Consider the following 19,647-nt stretch of genomic DNA (forward strand, 5'->3'; position numbering starts at 1 on the left):
CGCGGAGGAACTAAGCCTGTGCACCACAACTACTGAGCCTGTGCTCTAGAGCCTGCATGCCACAATTGCTGAGCCCGCAAGCCACAACCACTGAAGCCCACGAGCGAGCCACAACTACTGAAGCCCATGCGCCTAGAGCCCATGCCCCGCAATGAGAAGCCACCAGAATGAGAAGCCCACGCACTGCAAGAAGAGTAGCCCCACTCACCATAACTAGAGAAAGCCCACGTGCAGCAAAAAAGACCCAGTGCAGACATAAATTAATTAAATAAATAAATTAAAATGCTTTATTGCTAAAAACTGCTAACCATCATCTGTGCCTAAAGCAAGTCACAATCTTTTTGCTGGTGGCTGCTGTGTGATGGGGTGGCAGTTGCCAAAGGCGGGGTGGTATGGCAAGCTTTTAACATAAGACGGCAGTGAAGTCTGGAAAGTCAACTGACTCTTCCTCCCACAAACAATTTCTCAAGCATGAAACGCTGTTTGATAGTATTTTACCCACAGTAGAACTTCTTTCCAAATTGGAGTCAATCCTCTCAAATCCTGCCGCTGCTTCATCAATGAAAATAATACTCATGTAATATTCTAAATCCTTTGTTGTCATTTCAATAATCTTCACAGAATCTTCACCAGGAATAGACTGACTCTCAAGAAACCACTTTCTTTGCCCATCAGTAAGAAGCAACTCCTTACCTGCTCAAGTTTTACCACGAGATTGCAGCATTTTAGTCAACACCTTCAGGTTCCACTTCTGATTCTAGTTCTCTTGCTGTTTCCACCCCATCTGCAGTTACTTCCCCCACTGAAGTCCTAAACCCCTCAAAGTCACCCATGAGGGCTGGAATCAACTTCTTCCAAACTCCTGTTAATGCTGAGATGTTGACCTCTTCCCACGAATCATAAATAGTCTTAATGGCATCTAGAATGGTGAGTCCATTCCAGAAGGTCTTCAAGTGACTTTGCCCAGATCCATCAGAGGAATCACTATCTCTGGCAGCTACAGCCTTACGAAATGTATTTTCTTAAATAATAAGACTTGAAAGTCAGAATTACTCTTTGATCCATGAGCTGCAGAATGGATGTGTTCACAGGCATGAAAACAACATAAATCTCATTGTACGTCTCCACCAGAGCTCTTGGGTGATCAGGTGCACTGCCAATGAGCAGTAGTATTTTGAAAGGAATCTTTTTTTCTGAGCAGTAGGTGTCAACAGTGGGCTTAAAATATTCAGTAAACCATGTTGCAAACAGATGTACTGTCATCCAGGCTTTGTTGCCCCACTTACAGAGCACACGCAGAGTAGATTTGACATAATTCTTAAGGGCCCTAGTATTTTTTGGAATGGTATATGAGCATTAGCTTCAGCTTAAAGTCACCAGTTGCACTAGCCCCTAACAAGAGAGTCAGCCTGTCCTTTGAAGCTTTGAAGTCAGATACTGACTTCTCCTCTCTAGCTATGAAAGTCCTTGATGGTGTCTTCTTCCAATACAAGGCTGTTTTGTCTACATTGAAAATCTGCTGTTTGCTGTAGCCACCTTCATTATAATTATCTTACCTAGATCTTCTGGATGACCTCGGCTTCTACATTAGCACTTGCACCTTTATATTTCCTCAAACCTCATGAACCAACCTCTGCTAGCTCCCAGGTGTTTTTCTGCAGCTTTACCATCTCTCTTAGTCTCTATAGATTTCAAGAGAATTAGGGCCTTGCTCTGGATTAGGCTTTGGCTTCAGGGAATGTTGTGGCTGGTTTGACCTTCTGTACAGAACACTAAAACTTTCTCCATAACTGCAATAAGGCTGTGTTGCTTTCTTGTCATTTGTGTCTTCACTGGAGAAGCACTTTTAATTTCTTTTAAGAACTTTCCTTTGCATTCACAGCTTGGCTAAACTGTTGGACACAAGAGGCCTAGTTTTCAGCCTATCTCAGCCTTCCACATGCCTTCCTCACTCAGCTTCATCATTTCTAGCTCTTGATTTAAAGTAAGAGACATTGAGTCTTCCTTTCACTTGAACACTTAAAGACCACTGTAGGGTTATTAATTGGCCTAATTTCAATACTGTTGTGTCTCGGGGAATAGGGAGGCCTGAGGAGAGGAAGAAAGACAGGGGAACAGCCAGTGGATGGGCAGTCAGAACACACAGAACATTTACGGATTCAGTTCGCTGTCTTCCGTGGGCAGAGTCCGGAGCCCCCGAAAACAATGACAATAGCATCATCAGAGGTCACCCATCACAGGTCACTGTAACAAATACAATAGTACTGAAACACTCTGAGGTACTGTGAGAGTTACCAGGATGTGACACAGGGTCAGGAAGGGAGCAAATGCTGCTGGGAAAAAATGGCAGTGATAGACGTACTTGATGCAGAGTTGCCACAAACCTTCCATGTGTAAAAAACCAGAACACCTGCAAGGTGCAAGAAAATAAGGTATGCCTGGATAGGTAATAATCCAGCAAAGGAGATAAAATGGAATCATAAAAAACTTCAATCCAAAAGAGTGCAGGAAAAAGGAAACAAAGAACAGATAGACACAAATGGGGGTGGAGGGGCTTAATCACATTAAGTGTATGTAGCCGAAGTACTACAAATAAAAAAGCAGAGACTGCCAGGTTAGATTTTTTAAAAACCTGCTGCCTGTAAGAAACACCCATTAAGTATAAAAATATAATAGGGTAAGATAAAAGGATGGAATGATATACCATATTTATACTAGTCAAAAGAAAGTTAGAATGGATATATTAGTATCAGACAAAGTAGATTTCAGAGTCAAATACAGGATTTTTCTGTTACAGTCAGAAGTGTCCTTATTGGAAGGGTAAGTTGGGACGAAGTGAGAGAGTGGCATGGACATATACACACTACCAAATGTAAAACAGATGGCTAGTGGGAAGCAGCCGCACAGCACAGGGAGATCAGCTCGGTGCTTTGTGACCACCTAGAGGGGTGGGATAGGGAGGGTGGGAGGGAGACACAAGAGGGAGGAGATATGAGGATATATGTATATGTATAACTGATTCACTTTGTTATAAAGCAGAAACTAACACACCATTGTAAAGCATTTATACTCCAATAAAGATGTTAAAAAAAAGTGTCCTTATCAATATCTCTCCTCTGTTCAAAGTTAAAAGTTATTTTATATAACCACCAGAACACCTATCACAGCCTCCCTATGATGTGGAATAATTCATTGTTGTAAACTAACAAGCAAACACTATAGTTATACAGACAGAAATATGTTGAAATTGAGACACAATCCAATCTCATTTCTGTGCAAAAGAAGGGTTAAAACAGCATTCCTGATACTACTATCCTTAGAAAGGCCTGCTTACATAGGTGGCATCTAGGAAGTTGGCTTTTGGAGGGCTCCCAGGGTGGCCTACGTGATAAGGGCAGTTTACTGTGCCTAGATTATCTGTGCAAACAATATGGCTTTCCTTCTGGTACGTGCTGGGCAGAGGGTGCCTACATGACTAGCCCCAGTAAAGACCTTGAGCTTCTCTGGCAGAAGCACCATACACATGCTGCCCTATCTGTACTGCTGGAGGAAGAGGGAGCTCTGCATGCCCCTCATGGGGGGAAGCGCCTAAAGACGCCTGCACATGGGGTCTTCCAGACTTCATCAAGGTCTTTCTCCATTAAGATCTTTTCATTGGGCTTCTCCCCTGGTGGCGCAGTGGTTGAGAATCTGCCTGCCACTGCAGGGGACACGGGTTCGAGCCCTGGTCCAGGAAGATCCCACATGCCGCGGAGCAACTAAGCCCGTGCGTCACAGCTACTGAGCCCATGCGCGTAGAGACCGTGCTCCACAACAAGAGAAGCCAAGCCACCTTAATGAAGAGGAGCCCCCACTTGCCACAACTAGAGAAAAACCCGTGCACAGCACGGAGACCCAACGCAGCCAAAAAATTAAAAAAAGAAAAAAGAAGAAAAAATATGGGGTTGTGGCAGATGATGAGGGTGAAGAAAGCATGAGAAATTATCAATCTAAGTGGAGAGATGTTACAAGTAATGTTTTAATGTTTTATTTCTAGAGTAAGGCTGAGCATTTGATTCAGAACTAGTTAAATAATGGAAATATGTGTTGGAGGTTTATGGGATATTTCTTTGGGGGGCAATGAGTGAAGTGCCGGAAAGAGGGGCGTTAGGTACATAAATGGTCAAACATGTGTAGAATTCAGGATTAAAGTATTCCCTTGGTAATATTCAAATTATCCAGATTTCCAAGATGTTGGTAGCACCCCCAGGGCTCCAAAGAGGAAATTAAAAGAGAAACGCCATTACCTTTCCTGAAATACAGGTTGTAGTTTAGCATATTCTTCCATCTAGCAAAAGATAAATAAAGTTCCCTGTGGAAAAACTGAAACACAATCTGTGGGAAATTCCAGAAAAACTGAACGGCTTGATAATGCGTGCCATTCAACAATGGAGGAAATATATTAAATGTATTCGTTTTAAGATAGAAGTACTATTTCCTGATCACGGGGTGGGGACCTGTCAACCTCGGCCCCACGGGAGCTGGGTCCTGCCTGTGCAGTGCAGGTGGCTTGCAGCGCCACTAGGTGCCAGTAGCAACTCCCCTCCACTGGACCACAGCACTCAGTACTGCCCTTCACTGGCAAACTGCACTCATGCATACATTGATCCCATACATGACTCCCTGTGTTCCAGGTACTTTGTCAGGCACTAGAGATAAAATGACAAACCAACACATACAGTATTCAAGCCCTCATGACGCCTACAGCCCTAGCGGGGGGACCAAAGGTAATTAAATACTCACAGAAACAACGTAAATTTACAAATGTTGCTAAGTGACATAAAGGAGAGATACATATTCCAATGACGATGTATATTAAGGACACGTGCTCAAATATTTCTTATTTAAAGATGTAGACAATCCAAAAGTTTAGAGTACTGCAAACCCCCATCTGAGCTTTGTATCTTGTTCTTTTCCATCATTAAAAGATTGAAAGGTCCAATGCTAACTTCAGTTTATTTCAGTATCTGTCAAAGCCTTTTAAAAAAATGATTCTCACAAAAATAGGGAGATCTAAACAAAAGTACATATTTCTATAACCATTTTTCAATCCCAACCAAAATTATCAAAAATTAGCCAGTAGATTTTCACCTTCCAAAGTAAAAAAATATTAATTTTTAACAAAGGGGTTTAAAAACATCCTTCAACTCTTTAGAATATATTAATCAGGAAGTTCTGTGTCCAGGATCTTTTGGCAAAACCAATGTGAGGGTATCGTTGTTGTCTGATTACAAATTTTCACTGTTTCTGGCAATAAACTCCCAATAGAAATAGTTCCAAACATCTGTTTTCAAAACGCTCGACCCTCAGCACATGTTTCTGTGCAAAGTCATTACATTCTTATTGTTGAAACACCACCTTTATCTTGAAGAGGCAGATGAGGTGTTTATTTTCTTTGAAAGCAGAGGCAGATACAATACATTCAGCCACATGTTATCCTAATAACGGTCAACAAATTTTTAACATCTGTTTTTTGGTAAAATAAAAGCCTGTTCTAAGTTCAACAGCACTTTTACACACTTTGCCCCTGGGGAACCTTTTAAGACATCAAAGATTTTTCATTTTCACCCCATCCCACACTATCTCTTACGTAGGACTGTAAAGATTTACTCTATTTTAGAGGGGTTCTTTTGACAATTATAAATTTATAAACTTATATAAAATTAACCACACTGGTGATCTCCTTTAACACTCTGGCACTTACTTGTGACTTCTTTCTTGTAACTATGAATGATTCCATGAATGATCTTTAGGGCTATTCATTTAGGCTACAAGTATTTATTGAGGAATGACCAAAACAGAAAAAGATCCTTTTCAGAAGGGCACTATTATCTAGTGAGGAGAGACAGACAAGATTATTAAGTAGATATACACCGTGTTAGATGCTGGTAAGTATGGAGGAGAGAACAATCCAGCGGGGGGTATGATGGGAGGAGGAGACTCCTGAAATTTTCAATAGGGAGCCCAGCAAAGCCCTCACAGATTAGGTAACTTCAATAAATACCTAAAGGAAATGAGGGAAGCCATGCATGTAGGGAACAGGGACTGCAAAGGCCTAGAGGTGGACGGTTTTGAGGAAGACCAAGGAGATCACTGAGGCTGAAGGAAGCGAGGGAGGGGAAGGGTTACAGGGAGCGACGTCTTAGAGCACTGGGTGGGCGGGGGAGTGGTGAAGATGGCGGAGGCCCTGCCAGTCAGGAAGGACTGGCTTTTTTCCTCTTAGTGAAACGGGAAGTCACTGAAGAGTGTTAGGCAGAGAAGTGATGTGACTTGACCGACGCTACTTATCTATTTTATCAATTTATTTATCAGTGTGGCTCATTCTATGGATGAAAACCCAAGACTATCATTATTTTCTGTTACTGCTCAAACTGGTCCAGCTCTTAGGAGCTCCTTCAGGTTGGCTCCTGTGCTTTCAACGAGTCCGCATCTCTCTGAGCACTTCCTTGCTTTCTGGCACCTCATCTTGTATCTTCCCTGCACCATGAGCCACTTTTCAAGGAGCTCTGGCCCTTTTTGCTGGAGAGCACTGGTTAGAAACCAAGATCTAGGTACTAGATGTGCTCAGTGCTACTGGGAGTCACTACTTCTAGGCCTTCACGGGGGCAGAGCTAGGAGATAAATGCAGCACACTAACACATGCATACACACATACCTGTATCTCTGTATCTGTCCATATAAATATCAAAAACCTTAAGTTTATATTGATATCTACATTCTAACACCACAAAAATCATTTTAGAATTTCACTCACTCGAGTACAGCAGGTATGTGCATGTATATGCAGGGGGTTTTTTGCCTTTAGCTTTACGGGTATCCAGTCAAGACACTATTTTTCAGTTGCTTAGTTTCTTCCGTACCCCTGTCATTGTAAATTGTGCTATCCCGTTTTAGGTTCCCTCATAGCCCAGATGGCTGTAGTTGCTTATTCAGGGGTAGGTGAAACATTCTTATGGTTCTAAGAGTCAGAGCTATACAAAAAGATAATCTGAGAAGTGTCGCACCACATCCCTGCTACACGGACCCCACTCCTGTCTTCATTCCACCTGTTTCCCACCCACCTTTTAGAGACAGGTAACCAATATCTCTACTTTCTGGTTTATTCTTCCTGTGTTTCTTCTCCACAAACGTGCACATGCGTGTACACTTTCTTACATCGCATTCCTTCCTACAAAAAGTGTTGCACACCGTAAGTGGTCTTTTGCACTCTTTTATTCCACTTAAAAGTATATATTGGAAACTACTTTGTATTAGTTCATAAAAATATTCCTCATAGTATTTTTACAGTTGCACAGTATTCCACTGTATGAACCATACCACGGTCTATTCAACCATTCTACTATGTGTGGTCAGAGGTTGTTTCCAATATTTTGCAAATTGAACAATGCTGTTAATGTTTTTGTATTATTGGAGGCATATTTTCAGGATAGAATCTCAGAAAGGTCAAAAGTGCATGTATAGTCTGTTAGGCATTTTGCCAAATTTCTCTCCAGAAGACATGTACCAATTTGCATTCCCATCAATGAGGCATAAGAGTGCCTATTTCCCCACAGCCTTATCAAAAATGGGTTGTTACAGTTCATTTTAGCCTTTGTTCATTGCCTTTCCTATAATGCTTTTCACTGTCACAAAATATTCCGAAACTACTTCTGAAGTAGTTCATGGAAGAAACAGTTCTCACTGATCTATCACAGTCACGATCTGGCCATCTAAGTATGTTCAGACTGTGGAAATTATTTATCGTGCATTATACTGTTCAAAATTTGGTAGTGTAAGCCTTTAAACGTAATGTCACATTTCCAAAACAAACACTCTTAACTTGACTAATCCTGAGGTGAGGGTTACTGATCCATATAAAGTAGGTAATTTTGATCATCTGAGTAAAGCAAATGTTATAATAATTGAATAATTAAATCTAAGTCCTTGTCTCAACAATACTTTTGAAATGTTTACCTATATTAAATCTATTAAAGCCCATATAATTTCTACGGTAAAAAATTCCACTTCTAATATTCCTTTGGAAGGCCTGTTTCACTTCTCCCAAATATACCTGTCAAAAACCAAAGGGAATTTGTAGGCAGCAAAGCAATTTCACTTCATAGGGTTTGTTGCCTTTATAGATGGAAGGTAAACGTTGCATTTATTTCTCGATTCAAAATCACACGAAAATTGCAGTGAAAGCTTTGAAAGATGGCAGACTGTGTGTATGATATTACTTTGGGATAGTGCCAAAAAGACAAACCGAACTGCCAACTTTACTGCAAAGAAATATTTTAATCAATTTTTAAAATAGCAAACAGAGCTAGCTCACAGTGTGGACTAAAGATGTCAAATCCTGTCTCTCTTATTTTACATCTTCGTCAAAGAGTTTTGTCTTAAAGAGTAAGATGCGTCATTATAGTAATACCCATTTCTAAGAATTTTAATTTCTGATTTAAATGTAAGATATTTATTTTAAAGATCTGCATTTATTGCACAACTTAACATACTATATTCTAGTGGTCTGCACAAACTACTCTTGGATATAAATTAACAGTTTCCTACTTTAAGGGTTTTTACATTATAGTAATCATTTACTAAATCTTGGAAGTGAACCTTTATGTTGACACAGTTGTGGTTTAACTATGTGTTTCTTCTACTTACTTCTGTGCTCCCTGAGACAACAGCTCTGTCCACGCTCACTAACAACGGTTCTTCCATCGGGCACAGCCTCAGTGACCACTCCACACAACGGTGATGAGCCCAACACGTGCCTAAAATGGTGAAAGTGAAATGAAGCAACGGAATAAGCATTAAACGTATTAACGCTAATAAGTAAAGATGAAAATCCCCCAAATCAATTCAAATGTGTGAATACACAATGGCATTGGATATTTGTGATACCACTAAAGCAGCCCTCCTCGAAATGTATCATCTAGGAACTTGTTATAAATGCAAATATCGGACCACAACCAAGACCTACTGAATCAAAAACTCTTGCCAGGGCTTCTCTGGTGGCGCAGTGGTTGAGAGTCCACCTGCCGATGCAGGGGACACGGGTTCGTGCCCCGGTCCGGGAAGATCCCACATGCCGCGGAGCGGCTGGGCCACTCAGCAGTGAGAGGCCCACGTACAGCCAAAAAAAAAAAAAAAAAATTCTTGCCATGGTGCCCAGAAATCAATGTGTCAACAAGCCCTCCAAGTGATTCTGATGCACACTGAATTAGTGGTTATTCCTTCAACAGAGAAATTAGTTTCTAGTCATTTTATTTAACCGTTACTATATTTTATTTGGTGTATTTACATAAAACATAAAGGAAAATTACTTAATACTTCGTTTCTGACAAATAAGCTACATACACACCTCTATTCCACTGCACCCCACACCAAGAGCCCACATCAATCGTCAGTTACAGCTCAGTCTTTAAACTCTCTCTCACAGAGCACTTGAACAATTACACGCAGTTCTTCACTCAAAACCCCAACAGCACCAAATCATGAGTATGGATTACTATACTGCGTTACAGGACATTCACAGGGCTTAGATCTATTACCCTTCACCCCTACTTCAAGTAGACCCAGACTGCCATGTTCCCCAGGTTTTCATAGATCCCTTCAAAATTTCTCTCTCCGCAACTGTCAGATCTCCATGGCACTGCTGCCTACACAAGTGTAAATGCAAACATTTATAAAAGCATCCAGCCCAGTGATGGCCCTGTGCAGATGCTAAATAAGTTAGGTAAACATAATTAGACAATTTATTTTACCTAAGCAGGTATACTTAACAATGACGTTTTTCCAATGTGATAATTATTTCTAGATGAACGGTATTTACTATTAAGTTGATAATTTGCTAAAGTGAAAATGCTTACAGAATCAAAAGGTAGTTATTAATGAAGACTGGCTCATACCTGTAGGGTCAAATAAGGCTTGGACATCAATGGCATCTGGAAGGCCAACCAGACTGAGTTCATCCCATAATTTACCAGCCTGATCATCTGAAGCAGTCTGAGTGCTTACACTTACACAAGATACTATATTCTGCTGAGGAGACCGTTCCCTGGAAAATAAAATAAAACAAAATAGATGTGAAAGTGATAACAAGTAGAAAACTGTTTCCTTTTATAACGACTTAAATATAATGTATTGCCTAATTAATTTTACTTAGGCATAAACTAACATCAAACAACTTTTAGAATATGTTATTATTCATAGTATAGATATAAAACTGGATAGCTATATTATATCATGTAAGCAACTAAAAAAAAAAGTCTCCAAATCCATAAGGAAGTGTTACAAATTACAGTTGCAGACTTATTTTGCCATTTTATATATATTTATTTTAATTGACACTCTAATAGTCTAGTCAGGAACATATTTTATCACATAAAATGAATATTCCCTTTGGCCTTACTTAAATGCTTAAAAAACAACTTGATCAAATCAGATATTTCTAATTTGCTTTATCATCAGTGAGGACTACCACAACAGAGCTGGCAATTAATTTTACGGACAGCAAGGTTACTTCCCAGGGGAAATGAAGACCCACTAGAAGTGTGAAGAGGGAGGCAGTGGGAGTGAAATGTGAGCCCTGGAGCTTCCTTGCGGTCCCCTCAGTAATCTCGACAGCTGGCCTGTGGCATGATGCTGCAGGTATCCTCTGCTAAGACTTTACCTCACAAACCAGAAGTAAAAAGCAAAAACAAAAGAGCTACTAGTGACCTGGGAATAAGGAAAAAAGTGTAACAGCAAAAAGTACAGCATAAAAATGAACACTGAGTAAGTGTTCACTGAATAACATATGGGAGATTTCAAACTGTGAAAGCCCTAAAACTTCATATATGAATTGAGATCAAGAAGTAAACAATGACTATTATTGTGACTAACATTAAACACGGGAAATCAGATGGCCGGCACTAAGACTTTAATCTTCTCCTGATATCATAGTATTTAACCTGATCATAATTCTGGATTAAATCACTATTGAATATAGATCATAACTCACTGCACTGCTGTATGCTGGATATATATCATGATTCCTATTAAGAGAAAATCAGCACAATGACCAGGGTACTAAACTTTTTTATACCTGGAATCATTGAAAGAAAAAAAGTATTAACATATTTCAATAAGTACATTTAAATATCAAACCATATAAAAATAACCAGTATTTTTTATGTTCAGCAGTAGAAATGCATAGACTTTTTTCTTTTAAAGTTTACCATGCTATGCTAACTTCAAATTCTTGTTTTTATAAAATTTGTCCACAATGAAATAAGAACAAACCTTCCAGTAAATATAATCTCCATTCCTACAAATACATCTTCATTACTAACTTGCTAATTTAATAGGAGGAAAAAAAGACTAACAGTTCATCAATGAAGACGAATGCATTGTTTTAACATATTTTCTTTATACCCGTAATTTGATGGCGGGACAGGTATAAAAACCCATGGAATGACTAACCAGTCTATTACTAAGCAGTTCCCAAGCAGCAGGTTAGTCAAATTTCACCTTGAGGTTTTACAACCAGTTTGTATGCACACAACATATCAGTAAGATGCTGACGTTAACCCTAAGGGTGAGAGGAGCCCAGCTTCGGAGAGAACATGGAGAGAAGTGAGCTGAAATGTTTACATACACCCCCAATTTTAAGTCTAAAAAAAAAGAGGAAATGAATCCTTGATTATATATTCTTATATTTACTGCACCATGAGGGAAAAACTATTTTAAAATCTTCCTTTTCAAATTAAAAAATTAACTAGCTGTTTATCTGGTTTATAACTCATTAGCAACATATTTTGTCAATATTAAAAATCATTACCAAGCTAAAGTAACTGTTTATCCCTAAATGATTTCCAAATTTCATAAACATGCTTTATTCCTAAGGTCCATTAACTGGCTTGTTATCATCACTTAATAACTTGTTAAACTCTTAAAGACTTTCATTAAACCAAGGCTATTTTTACATAATTATTTTAGCTCATAAAGTTTTCACTAAAAATTAACCTAGCTTATAAAATAAATAAATAAATAAATGAAGTCTAACTGTGTTTCCCAGAACAGTTGTTTCTTAATTGCCATTATTCAAGGCAGAACATGAGGATATAAGATATAACCTGGTCCAGTCCAGTAAATTTACTAATGACTGATGGACATAAGTTTTCTGGACTTTTTTTTTTTTTTTTTTTTTTTTGCGGTACGCGGGCCCCCCACCGCTGTGCCCCTCCTGCCGTGGAGCACAGGCTCCGGACGCGCAGGCCCAGCGGCCACGGCTCACGGGCCCAGCCACTCCACAGCACGCGGGATCCTCCCGGACCGGGCACGAACCCGCGCCCCCCACACCGGCAGGCGGACCCCCAACCACCGCGCCACCAGGGAAGCCCTGGACTTTTGATATATCTTATTAGAAAGTGAGCACCCAATTGATCACGAAAGGTAAAGCTAGCTATGGCCTTTAAAACACCAAAACTCTAAATACAATACTTCTAAATTTCCTTAAGCTGTTCCACTTTAAATTCTTTTAAAAGTGTTTTTCTTGTTACTGTTTCATTTCCTACTTCAGGTCTTCAAGGCGTTGGCAGGAGTCCAAAAGAAGAAGCCAATCAAATAAGTACAACACAATGCCTTAGGACTTAACTTTGGATAAAAGCCAGACAGGCACTTGGATGATTACATCATCACCCTCAAGGGGCAAAGCTGGTTAGCCTTCCAAGCTAAATTAATTTTTACACTTTCTCATCAACCACAGAAACTTCTATTCCCTCAACTACCAGAGCCAAGTCCACATATTAAGATGGCCTTCAAACGAACCTACAACATATAAAAAAATTATTAACTCCAAAAGCAAACATATTAGACAAGAGTTTGGGGGAACTATAAGGTCCATGAATATAGACACACATATATAGTTATACAAATAGTAAATTCTTTTTTTTTTAATTATAGTTGATTTACAATATTATATTAGTTTCAGGTGTACAACATATGTAAATTCTTTCATTTAAAAAAGAGCATCTTCTTTGACTTTAGAAAGGGCATTCTCAGTACATGATTATTTAGAAGGAAAAAAAGTTAACACTGTATTGTAAGAGTTTACAGGACAATTCAACATTCTCTGAACCATAAAAACAAACAAATAAATGACACATATAGGTAAAACCACTTTGGTTTTGCTATTCTTTTATGTTATACTCTTACAAACTATTTAAAACTTATCTAGGAAAAGGAAAGAAAGATCTCATTGATTTTCTAAAATTTTCATTCCATATATAGATAAATTCCATGAATCCCCTTTAGCCTTCCTTACATTATGTTCTTTAAAGCTTTCTTCTTTTTTGTTAATACACAACTAGCGTAAACTTTTTTTTAAATAAGAAAAGAAATTTTGAGAAAATGAGTGTCTGCTGAGTTAATGGTGAGTCATAAAGCATCATATGAATGTTGGAAACATAAAAAATTGTTCAGTAACAATCCCATTTGTATATTCATAAACATCGCAATGTAAATAAACTATATATAGTCTTACTGCGTTAGAACCACTTAAATTCAAAATTGCTTACTTTCTCTGTCCTCTTTGTTTTCGTGGTGTTGAGTTTTGTATTTTCTCACAAGTTCCACTGCTGTTGTCATCAACGTCCTTCTTGTTAGAAGGCTGGTTTTTCCATGGCAAAATAAATCCAGGCGTTACTCTAAATTGTTTTAAGTCTCCTTGTCCTAAGGAGCTTTTTTCACCACAGTAACAAAAAGCGCAGAGCTGTTCACTGGTAGAAATGAAAAGTATGGAAGACAGAGAGGAGAAGTAGTTTTATTTAACTATTTCAAGTTCCAGACAATTGCAGATACTTGTGCTTTAAAATTAAATATTATGTCTTTAGTGCAAGCTAAGCATTTAAATATATCTATACCGTAAGAACAATTAAGTTCAATAAAAATTATACATTTGCAATTCTACTTTTCTATAGCATGATTTTTTAAAGTAGTATATACCAAATCAAAAAATTATAGTTTGTGCTTAGAAAAACAATTTTCTTTTAAACCTGATTTAAAAATCTCAAAGTATTAAAAAGGAATAAAGAAAGTAAAAAATTAAGGTTGGGGAAGAAGGTACAGTTTAATGGCCACTCAATTATATCCCAGCTATGTAAAACAAGTGGTGACCAAGTTTTACTTAACTACTTGATGGAACATTCTTTATGCATAATATATATACCATACACACAGAGATATAAAAAAATAAATTTAAGTGGGTTAAGCAGTTAGTGATGAGGGACAGGGGAATGGACAGAAAGGGTTTAAGAGGAGTGGGAAAGGGATGAATAGGCAAAGCGGGATTTTTAGAGCAGTGAAACTACTTCATATGCTATACTGTAGTTAATGGCAGATACCTGACATGACACATTTATCAAAACTCATAGAACTATATGTAACACAAAGAATGAATGTAAACTATGAACTTTAATTAATAATAATGTATCAATATTGGTTTATCAGTTGTAACAAATGTATCACACTAATGAAAGATGCTAATATTAGGGGAAACTGAAGCAGGGAAAGGTTGGGGAGGGGGAACTCTGTGTACCATCTGCTTAATTTTTCTGTAAACCTGAAGTTGTTCTAAACAATAAAATCTATAATTTTTTTTTAAAAAAAGAAACTATTTAAAAAGTTAAAGGACAGGGCTTCCCTGGCGCAGTGGTTGAGAGTCCGCCTGCCGATGCAGGGGACATGGGTTCGTGCCCCGGTCCAGGAAGATCCCACATGCCGTGGAGCAGCTGGGCCCGTGAGCCATGGCCGCTGAGCCTGCGCATCCGGAGCCTGTGCTCCGCAACGGGAGAGGCCACAGCAGTGAGAGGCCCACGTACAGCAAAAAAAAAAAAAGGTTAAAGGACAAAAACCAATATATACTTTAGGAATACATGCTTAATAAGGGATCTTAGAAAAAACCGAATTAAAAGAACTGTTCCTCTTGGATATATCTTCTCTTCTCAACACATTTATGGCTGCTGTACTCAAATCTTTCTTCTCAAGCATTAAAGTTCCCACCATCACCTCTGTAGTATCTACCTCAGGAACTTTCATAATGACTTACATTAACAGGTGATAGAAATAATCTTTTCAGGTAATGTTTAACTCAAGTTAAATTCATATTGGACCTCTCTCAACTAATTACCTTTGTTTATAAAAGTCACCTATTTAAGTTTTTCCAATATTACGTATTTCAATTTCATGATAAACTGTGCTGTCCATTGATACTGACACACACACACGCGCGCGCACGCGATTAAATGTGGTCTACTTGCAGAAAAATAAAGTCAAATAGGGGAAAAAATGTTTTTCTTCTTGCCTAAAGCATACTATCCACCAATATCCTTTGCCAGTATCTTATTAATTTTTTTAAATTTTCTTATTTATAATTTTCTCTCAGCTATTAAACTTATATTTCTTTCAGCATACCCTGTTTCTAGTTTGTTTCTTCCCCTAGAAACATTACCTATGAGGAGCAACAATCAGATGGACAGCAACTTTATGAACAACACTGATTAGGAAATGGAGAAATACGTTTAAAGTACTGATAAAAAATATCTTAACCTTCAATTTTATATCCAGAACCATAACTCAAAGGTAAAGGTATAATAAAATTATTCCCAGGTTTCTGTAAGACCTGAGATATTTCACCACACAACAGACCCACAATGTAAATATTTTTAGAGAAATATTCAAATTATTAAAGAATTAGGAAATGTTACAAGGGAAGTAGGAAATAAAGACTGTCAAAGGAGCTTCCCTGGTGGCGCAGTGGTTGAGAGTCTGCCTGCCGATGCAGGGGACACGGGTTCGTGCCCCGGTCCGGGAAGATCCCACATGCCGCGGAGTGGCTGGGCCCGTGAGCTATGGCCGCTGAGCCTGCGCGTCCGGAGCCTGTGCTCCGCATCGGGAGAGGCCACACAGTGAGAGGCCTGCGTACCGCAAAAAAAAAGACTCAAATCTCTCAGAGTAATTTATTGTTAACTTTAAAGGGTGGCACAAAGGAAATCCCTGGCTTCCGCTTTGGATGTAGTAGAAAGTTGCAAAGAACTCTGCTCCCACCATCACAGCAACAACTTGCCAGACAATCCACAAATTCACGTTTCTTGAACACATCAGATTACCAAAGTTGCAGAGCAAACAATTCACCTGCAGTTGAATGAAAGGCACTTCCAAGAAGAGAGGAGACACAGGCACTTGCTTAATCTGAGGAAGAGGCCACTCACTGGATGGCATCCAAGCAGGCTAAAGAGTTCAGTGAAAAGTTTATAGATTGCTAAAAGCCAAGTGTGTGGCGGTAGGAGAGTACAGAACATCCAGGACCCGCAAACACAGGGGAATTCTAACCCACTCACGAGCTTCTCTCCATGCACCTCCCCTGGCGCTCGTGCCCACCACTCAGGCATGGAGAAGAGTCCTGAGAATGCACCAGTCATGGTAAAAGCCTGGGCAGGAGAACAGCAGAGACGTGGGAAAGACACACAGATCTTTCTTCTTCATCTTCCCTGCGAAAGAAAAGCCTCAGACTGGTAAAAGGAGAGCAAAAGTCTCTGCCCTGCAATGGTCACGACCAGCTGCAGATGGAGGAATGAATGGGGGAGGGGATGAACCTCCACCCTGGAGGAGGAGCAAGACTACGACCTAGACCCAGACCACGACAGGTCTCCACTAGCTGAGACAATGACGGGACCCCCGAGACCTAGGGACACAGTGCTCACCTAAGAGTAAAGCTGAATCAGAACAATAAGAAACATCCTGCCAATCCACTCTATATCATTAGTGGTAATGCAAAATAGTACAGTCACACTGGAAAATACTTTGGCATTTTCCTTGAAAAATTACCTCTCTCTTAGGTATTTTTACCTAAGTGAAATAAAAACCCTACGTTCACACCAAAATCTGCAAGTGAATATTTATACCAATTTTATTCATAACTGCCATAAACTGGAAACTACCCAAATATCCCTTAATTGGAAAATGATAAATTAAATGTGGTAGAGGGCTTCTCTAGTGGCACAGTGGTTAAGAATCCGACTGCCAATGTAGGGGACATGGGTTCGAGCCCTGGTCCAGGAAGATCCACATGTTGTGGAGCAACTAAGCCCATGCGCCACAACTACTGAGCCTGTGCTCTAGAGCCCGCGAGCCACAACTACTGAGCCCGTGTAACACAACTACTGAAGATTGCATGCCTAGAGCCCCTGCTCCACAACAAGAAAAGCCACCGCAATGAGAAGCCCACACACCGCAATGAAGAGAAGCCCCCTCTCCACAACCAGAGAAAGCCCGTGCGCAGCAATGAAGACCCAATGCAGCCATAAATAAATAAATAAATAAATTTATTTTTTTTTAAATGTGGTAGGCACCTCCATGAAAGAGAATCCTACTTAGCAATAAAAAGGAAACAGCTACTGATATATGCAGTGACATAAATGAACGTCAAATGCATTAAATATGCTAAGTTAAAAAGGCCAGAATCAAGAGGACACATACTTTACAATCCCACTCATACGATGTTACTGCAAAGGCAAAACTACAGGGTCAGAAAACAGGTAAGTGACTGCCTAGGGCAGAAGATGGGATCAGGAATGACAGCAAAAGGGCACCAAGTACTTTGTTTAGTATGATGGAACTGTTCTGTATCTTGTGTGGTAGTGGTTATGTGACAGTACACAGCTGTCAAAACTCACTACGTGGGTGAAGTTTACAGCAAGTTTACTGTATATATATATAAACCTCAATGTTTCAAAATATGAAAAATGTTAGGGGGCCAAGACAAAATAGGAAGCATATATTTAAATAACTAGAAAATGAAATGCTAGATGATAGATACAAAGAGATATGAAAATATGATAAATCATTATTCATATTGCTAAGACTAAGAAATCAATTAGAACTCTAAGTTTGAAATTCTTTCAAAATTAAATTCAACAGGGTAAAGAAACATGAGTCTTAAGGAAAACCGTCTCAAAAACAAAACAAAATATAATGTATAATCAATAGGAAAAAATTATCAATGCAATAAAAAGCAGGAAAAAAGGGAAAAAGTACAGCCTTCACAGGGCTCACATGACAGTAAGGGAGATAAACGAACTGTCGAGAAATAAAAAGTGCAACAAAGGAGAATAAAGCAGAAACAGAGGGTAAATGTGGTGGGGGCTGTGTTTTATTTATTTTTCATCCTACTCTTTTATTTTGAAAATTTTCAAACCTTCCCGAAGATGTAGAACATAGTGGGGATTTGAATTTTTTTTGTTGTTTTTTTCTTGGTTGCATCCAGTCTTAGTTGCGGCACGCAGGCTCCGTAATTGAAGAATGTGTGCTTCTTAGTTGTGGCAGGCAGGCTCCTTAGTTGCAGCTCGCCAGCTCCTTAGTTGTGGCATGTGAACCCTTAGTTGCAGCATGCATGTGGGATCTAGTTCCCGGACCAGGGATCAAACCCGGGCCCCCTGCACTGGGAGCGCAGTCTTAACCACTGTACCAGCAGGGAAGTCCCTGAAATTTTTAATATAATTTATATATTTAATTTAAATATAAGAGACAGCCAAAGGAGAGTTTGGGAGAAAGTTGATTTACATTTTAGAATGATCATTTTTGCAACTGTGCTAAGAACAATCTGGACTGGGGGAAGCAAAGAGAAGAAGTGGAGAGACCACTTAAAAGGCAACTACAGCCTCCTAAGGATAAGAGGACTTGGACTAAGATGGTAGGCAAGTTAAGAGAGTAAGTACTTGTTTGGGATATCTTCTAAAGGTGGGCTACAAAATTTAGAATGCGAGGTATGAGAAAAGAGAGAAATCACGGATTAACTCAAAAGGTTTTGGCCTAAGCAACTGGGTGAATATTGGTATTATTCATTGAAATGAAGAAATCCTGGGGAGAAGATTTGGGACAGGCCTGGGGTCAAAATCAACAATGGTTTTGGACATGTTATGGGTGCAGTGTCTAGTATACTTCCAAATGGAGATATCAAGCAGACAGATGGAGAGCGAAGTCTAGAGTTCAGAGAAAGGTCAGCCCTCAAAATATAAATGTGGGGTTTCATTAGCACACAGATAGGACCTAGCTATCTATCGGACTGAATAATAAAAGTAAACACACCGAGGACTTCGACCTGAGGACTCCAACATGATAAAGGTGGGGAGTCTGCACAGCAAAAGACAAAATGAGGAGGCAGATGTGACAAAAGCAAAAGAAAGGAAACATTTCAAGAAGATGGGAATATTCAACTGATGGATGGTTTCAGTTTTATTCATGTCTTCCAAGTTAAGATCTAAAAAATTACAAGACTTAAGCTGAATGATACACAGAGAAGTTATAACATCCTGTATTTCTTTTTTTAAAGAATGAAGAGAGGGTAAAGAACAAGAGTATAAACTTAAGTTTACAAGTAAATAAAAAATCAGTTCTTATGCTCAAAGTTTAGACGTTTTTCTTCTTCTAGGAATCGCATACTGGAAATATTCTGTCCTGGTCTGAGGACAGCAGAGTAACACAGCAGACCACTGCTCTGTTCTACAGCCACCTAAGCCCACCGACGTGCTTCACTCCAGCTACACGCAGAGCTATCGGCTCTAAAAGTCCACCCAGCTTTCTGTCCTA

The 19,647-nt window shown here is 39.3% G+C and overlaps 1 protein-coding gene across 15 annotated transcripts in view; it reads right to left on the minus strand.

Moving 5' to 3' along the window:
* Positions 1-19,647, minus strand: part of KMT2C (lysine methyltransferase 2C) — a 292,172-nt gene that overhangs the window by 155,525 nt on the left and 117,000 nt on the right. For all 15 annotated transcript variants that reach the window (XR_014294958.1, XM_082632089.1, XM_082632088.1 and 12 more), the window contains exons 4-6: positions 13,581-13,781; positions 9,930-10,078; positions 8,683-8,792 (exon numbers count right to left, since the gene is read on the minus strand). Coding sequence is in view for 14 of the 15 variants with exons in the window: in XM_082632089.1 (XP_082488215.1) it covers positions 8,683-8,792; positions 9,930-10,078; positions 13,581-13,781 (460 nt within the window). In the remaining variant the exon portion in view is untranslated. The remainder of the gene's footprint in view (positions 1-8,682; positions 8,793-9,929; positions 10,079-13,580; positions 13,782-19,647) is intronic.

Source organism: Mesoplodon mirus (genome assembly GCF_964341445.2).
Source record: "Mesoplodon mirus genome assembly, chromosome: 9".
NCBI lineage: Eukaryota > Metazoa > Chordata > Mammalia > Artiodactyla > Ziphiidae > Mesoplodon > Mesoplodon mirus.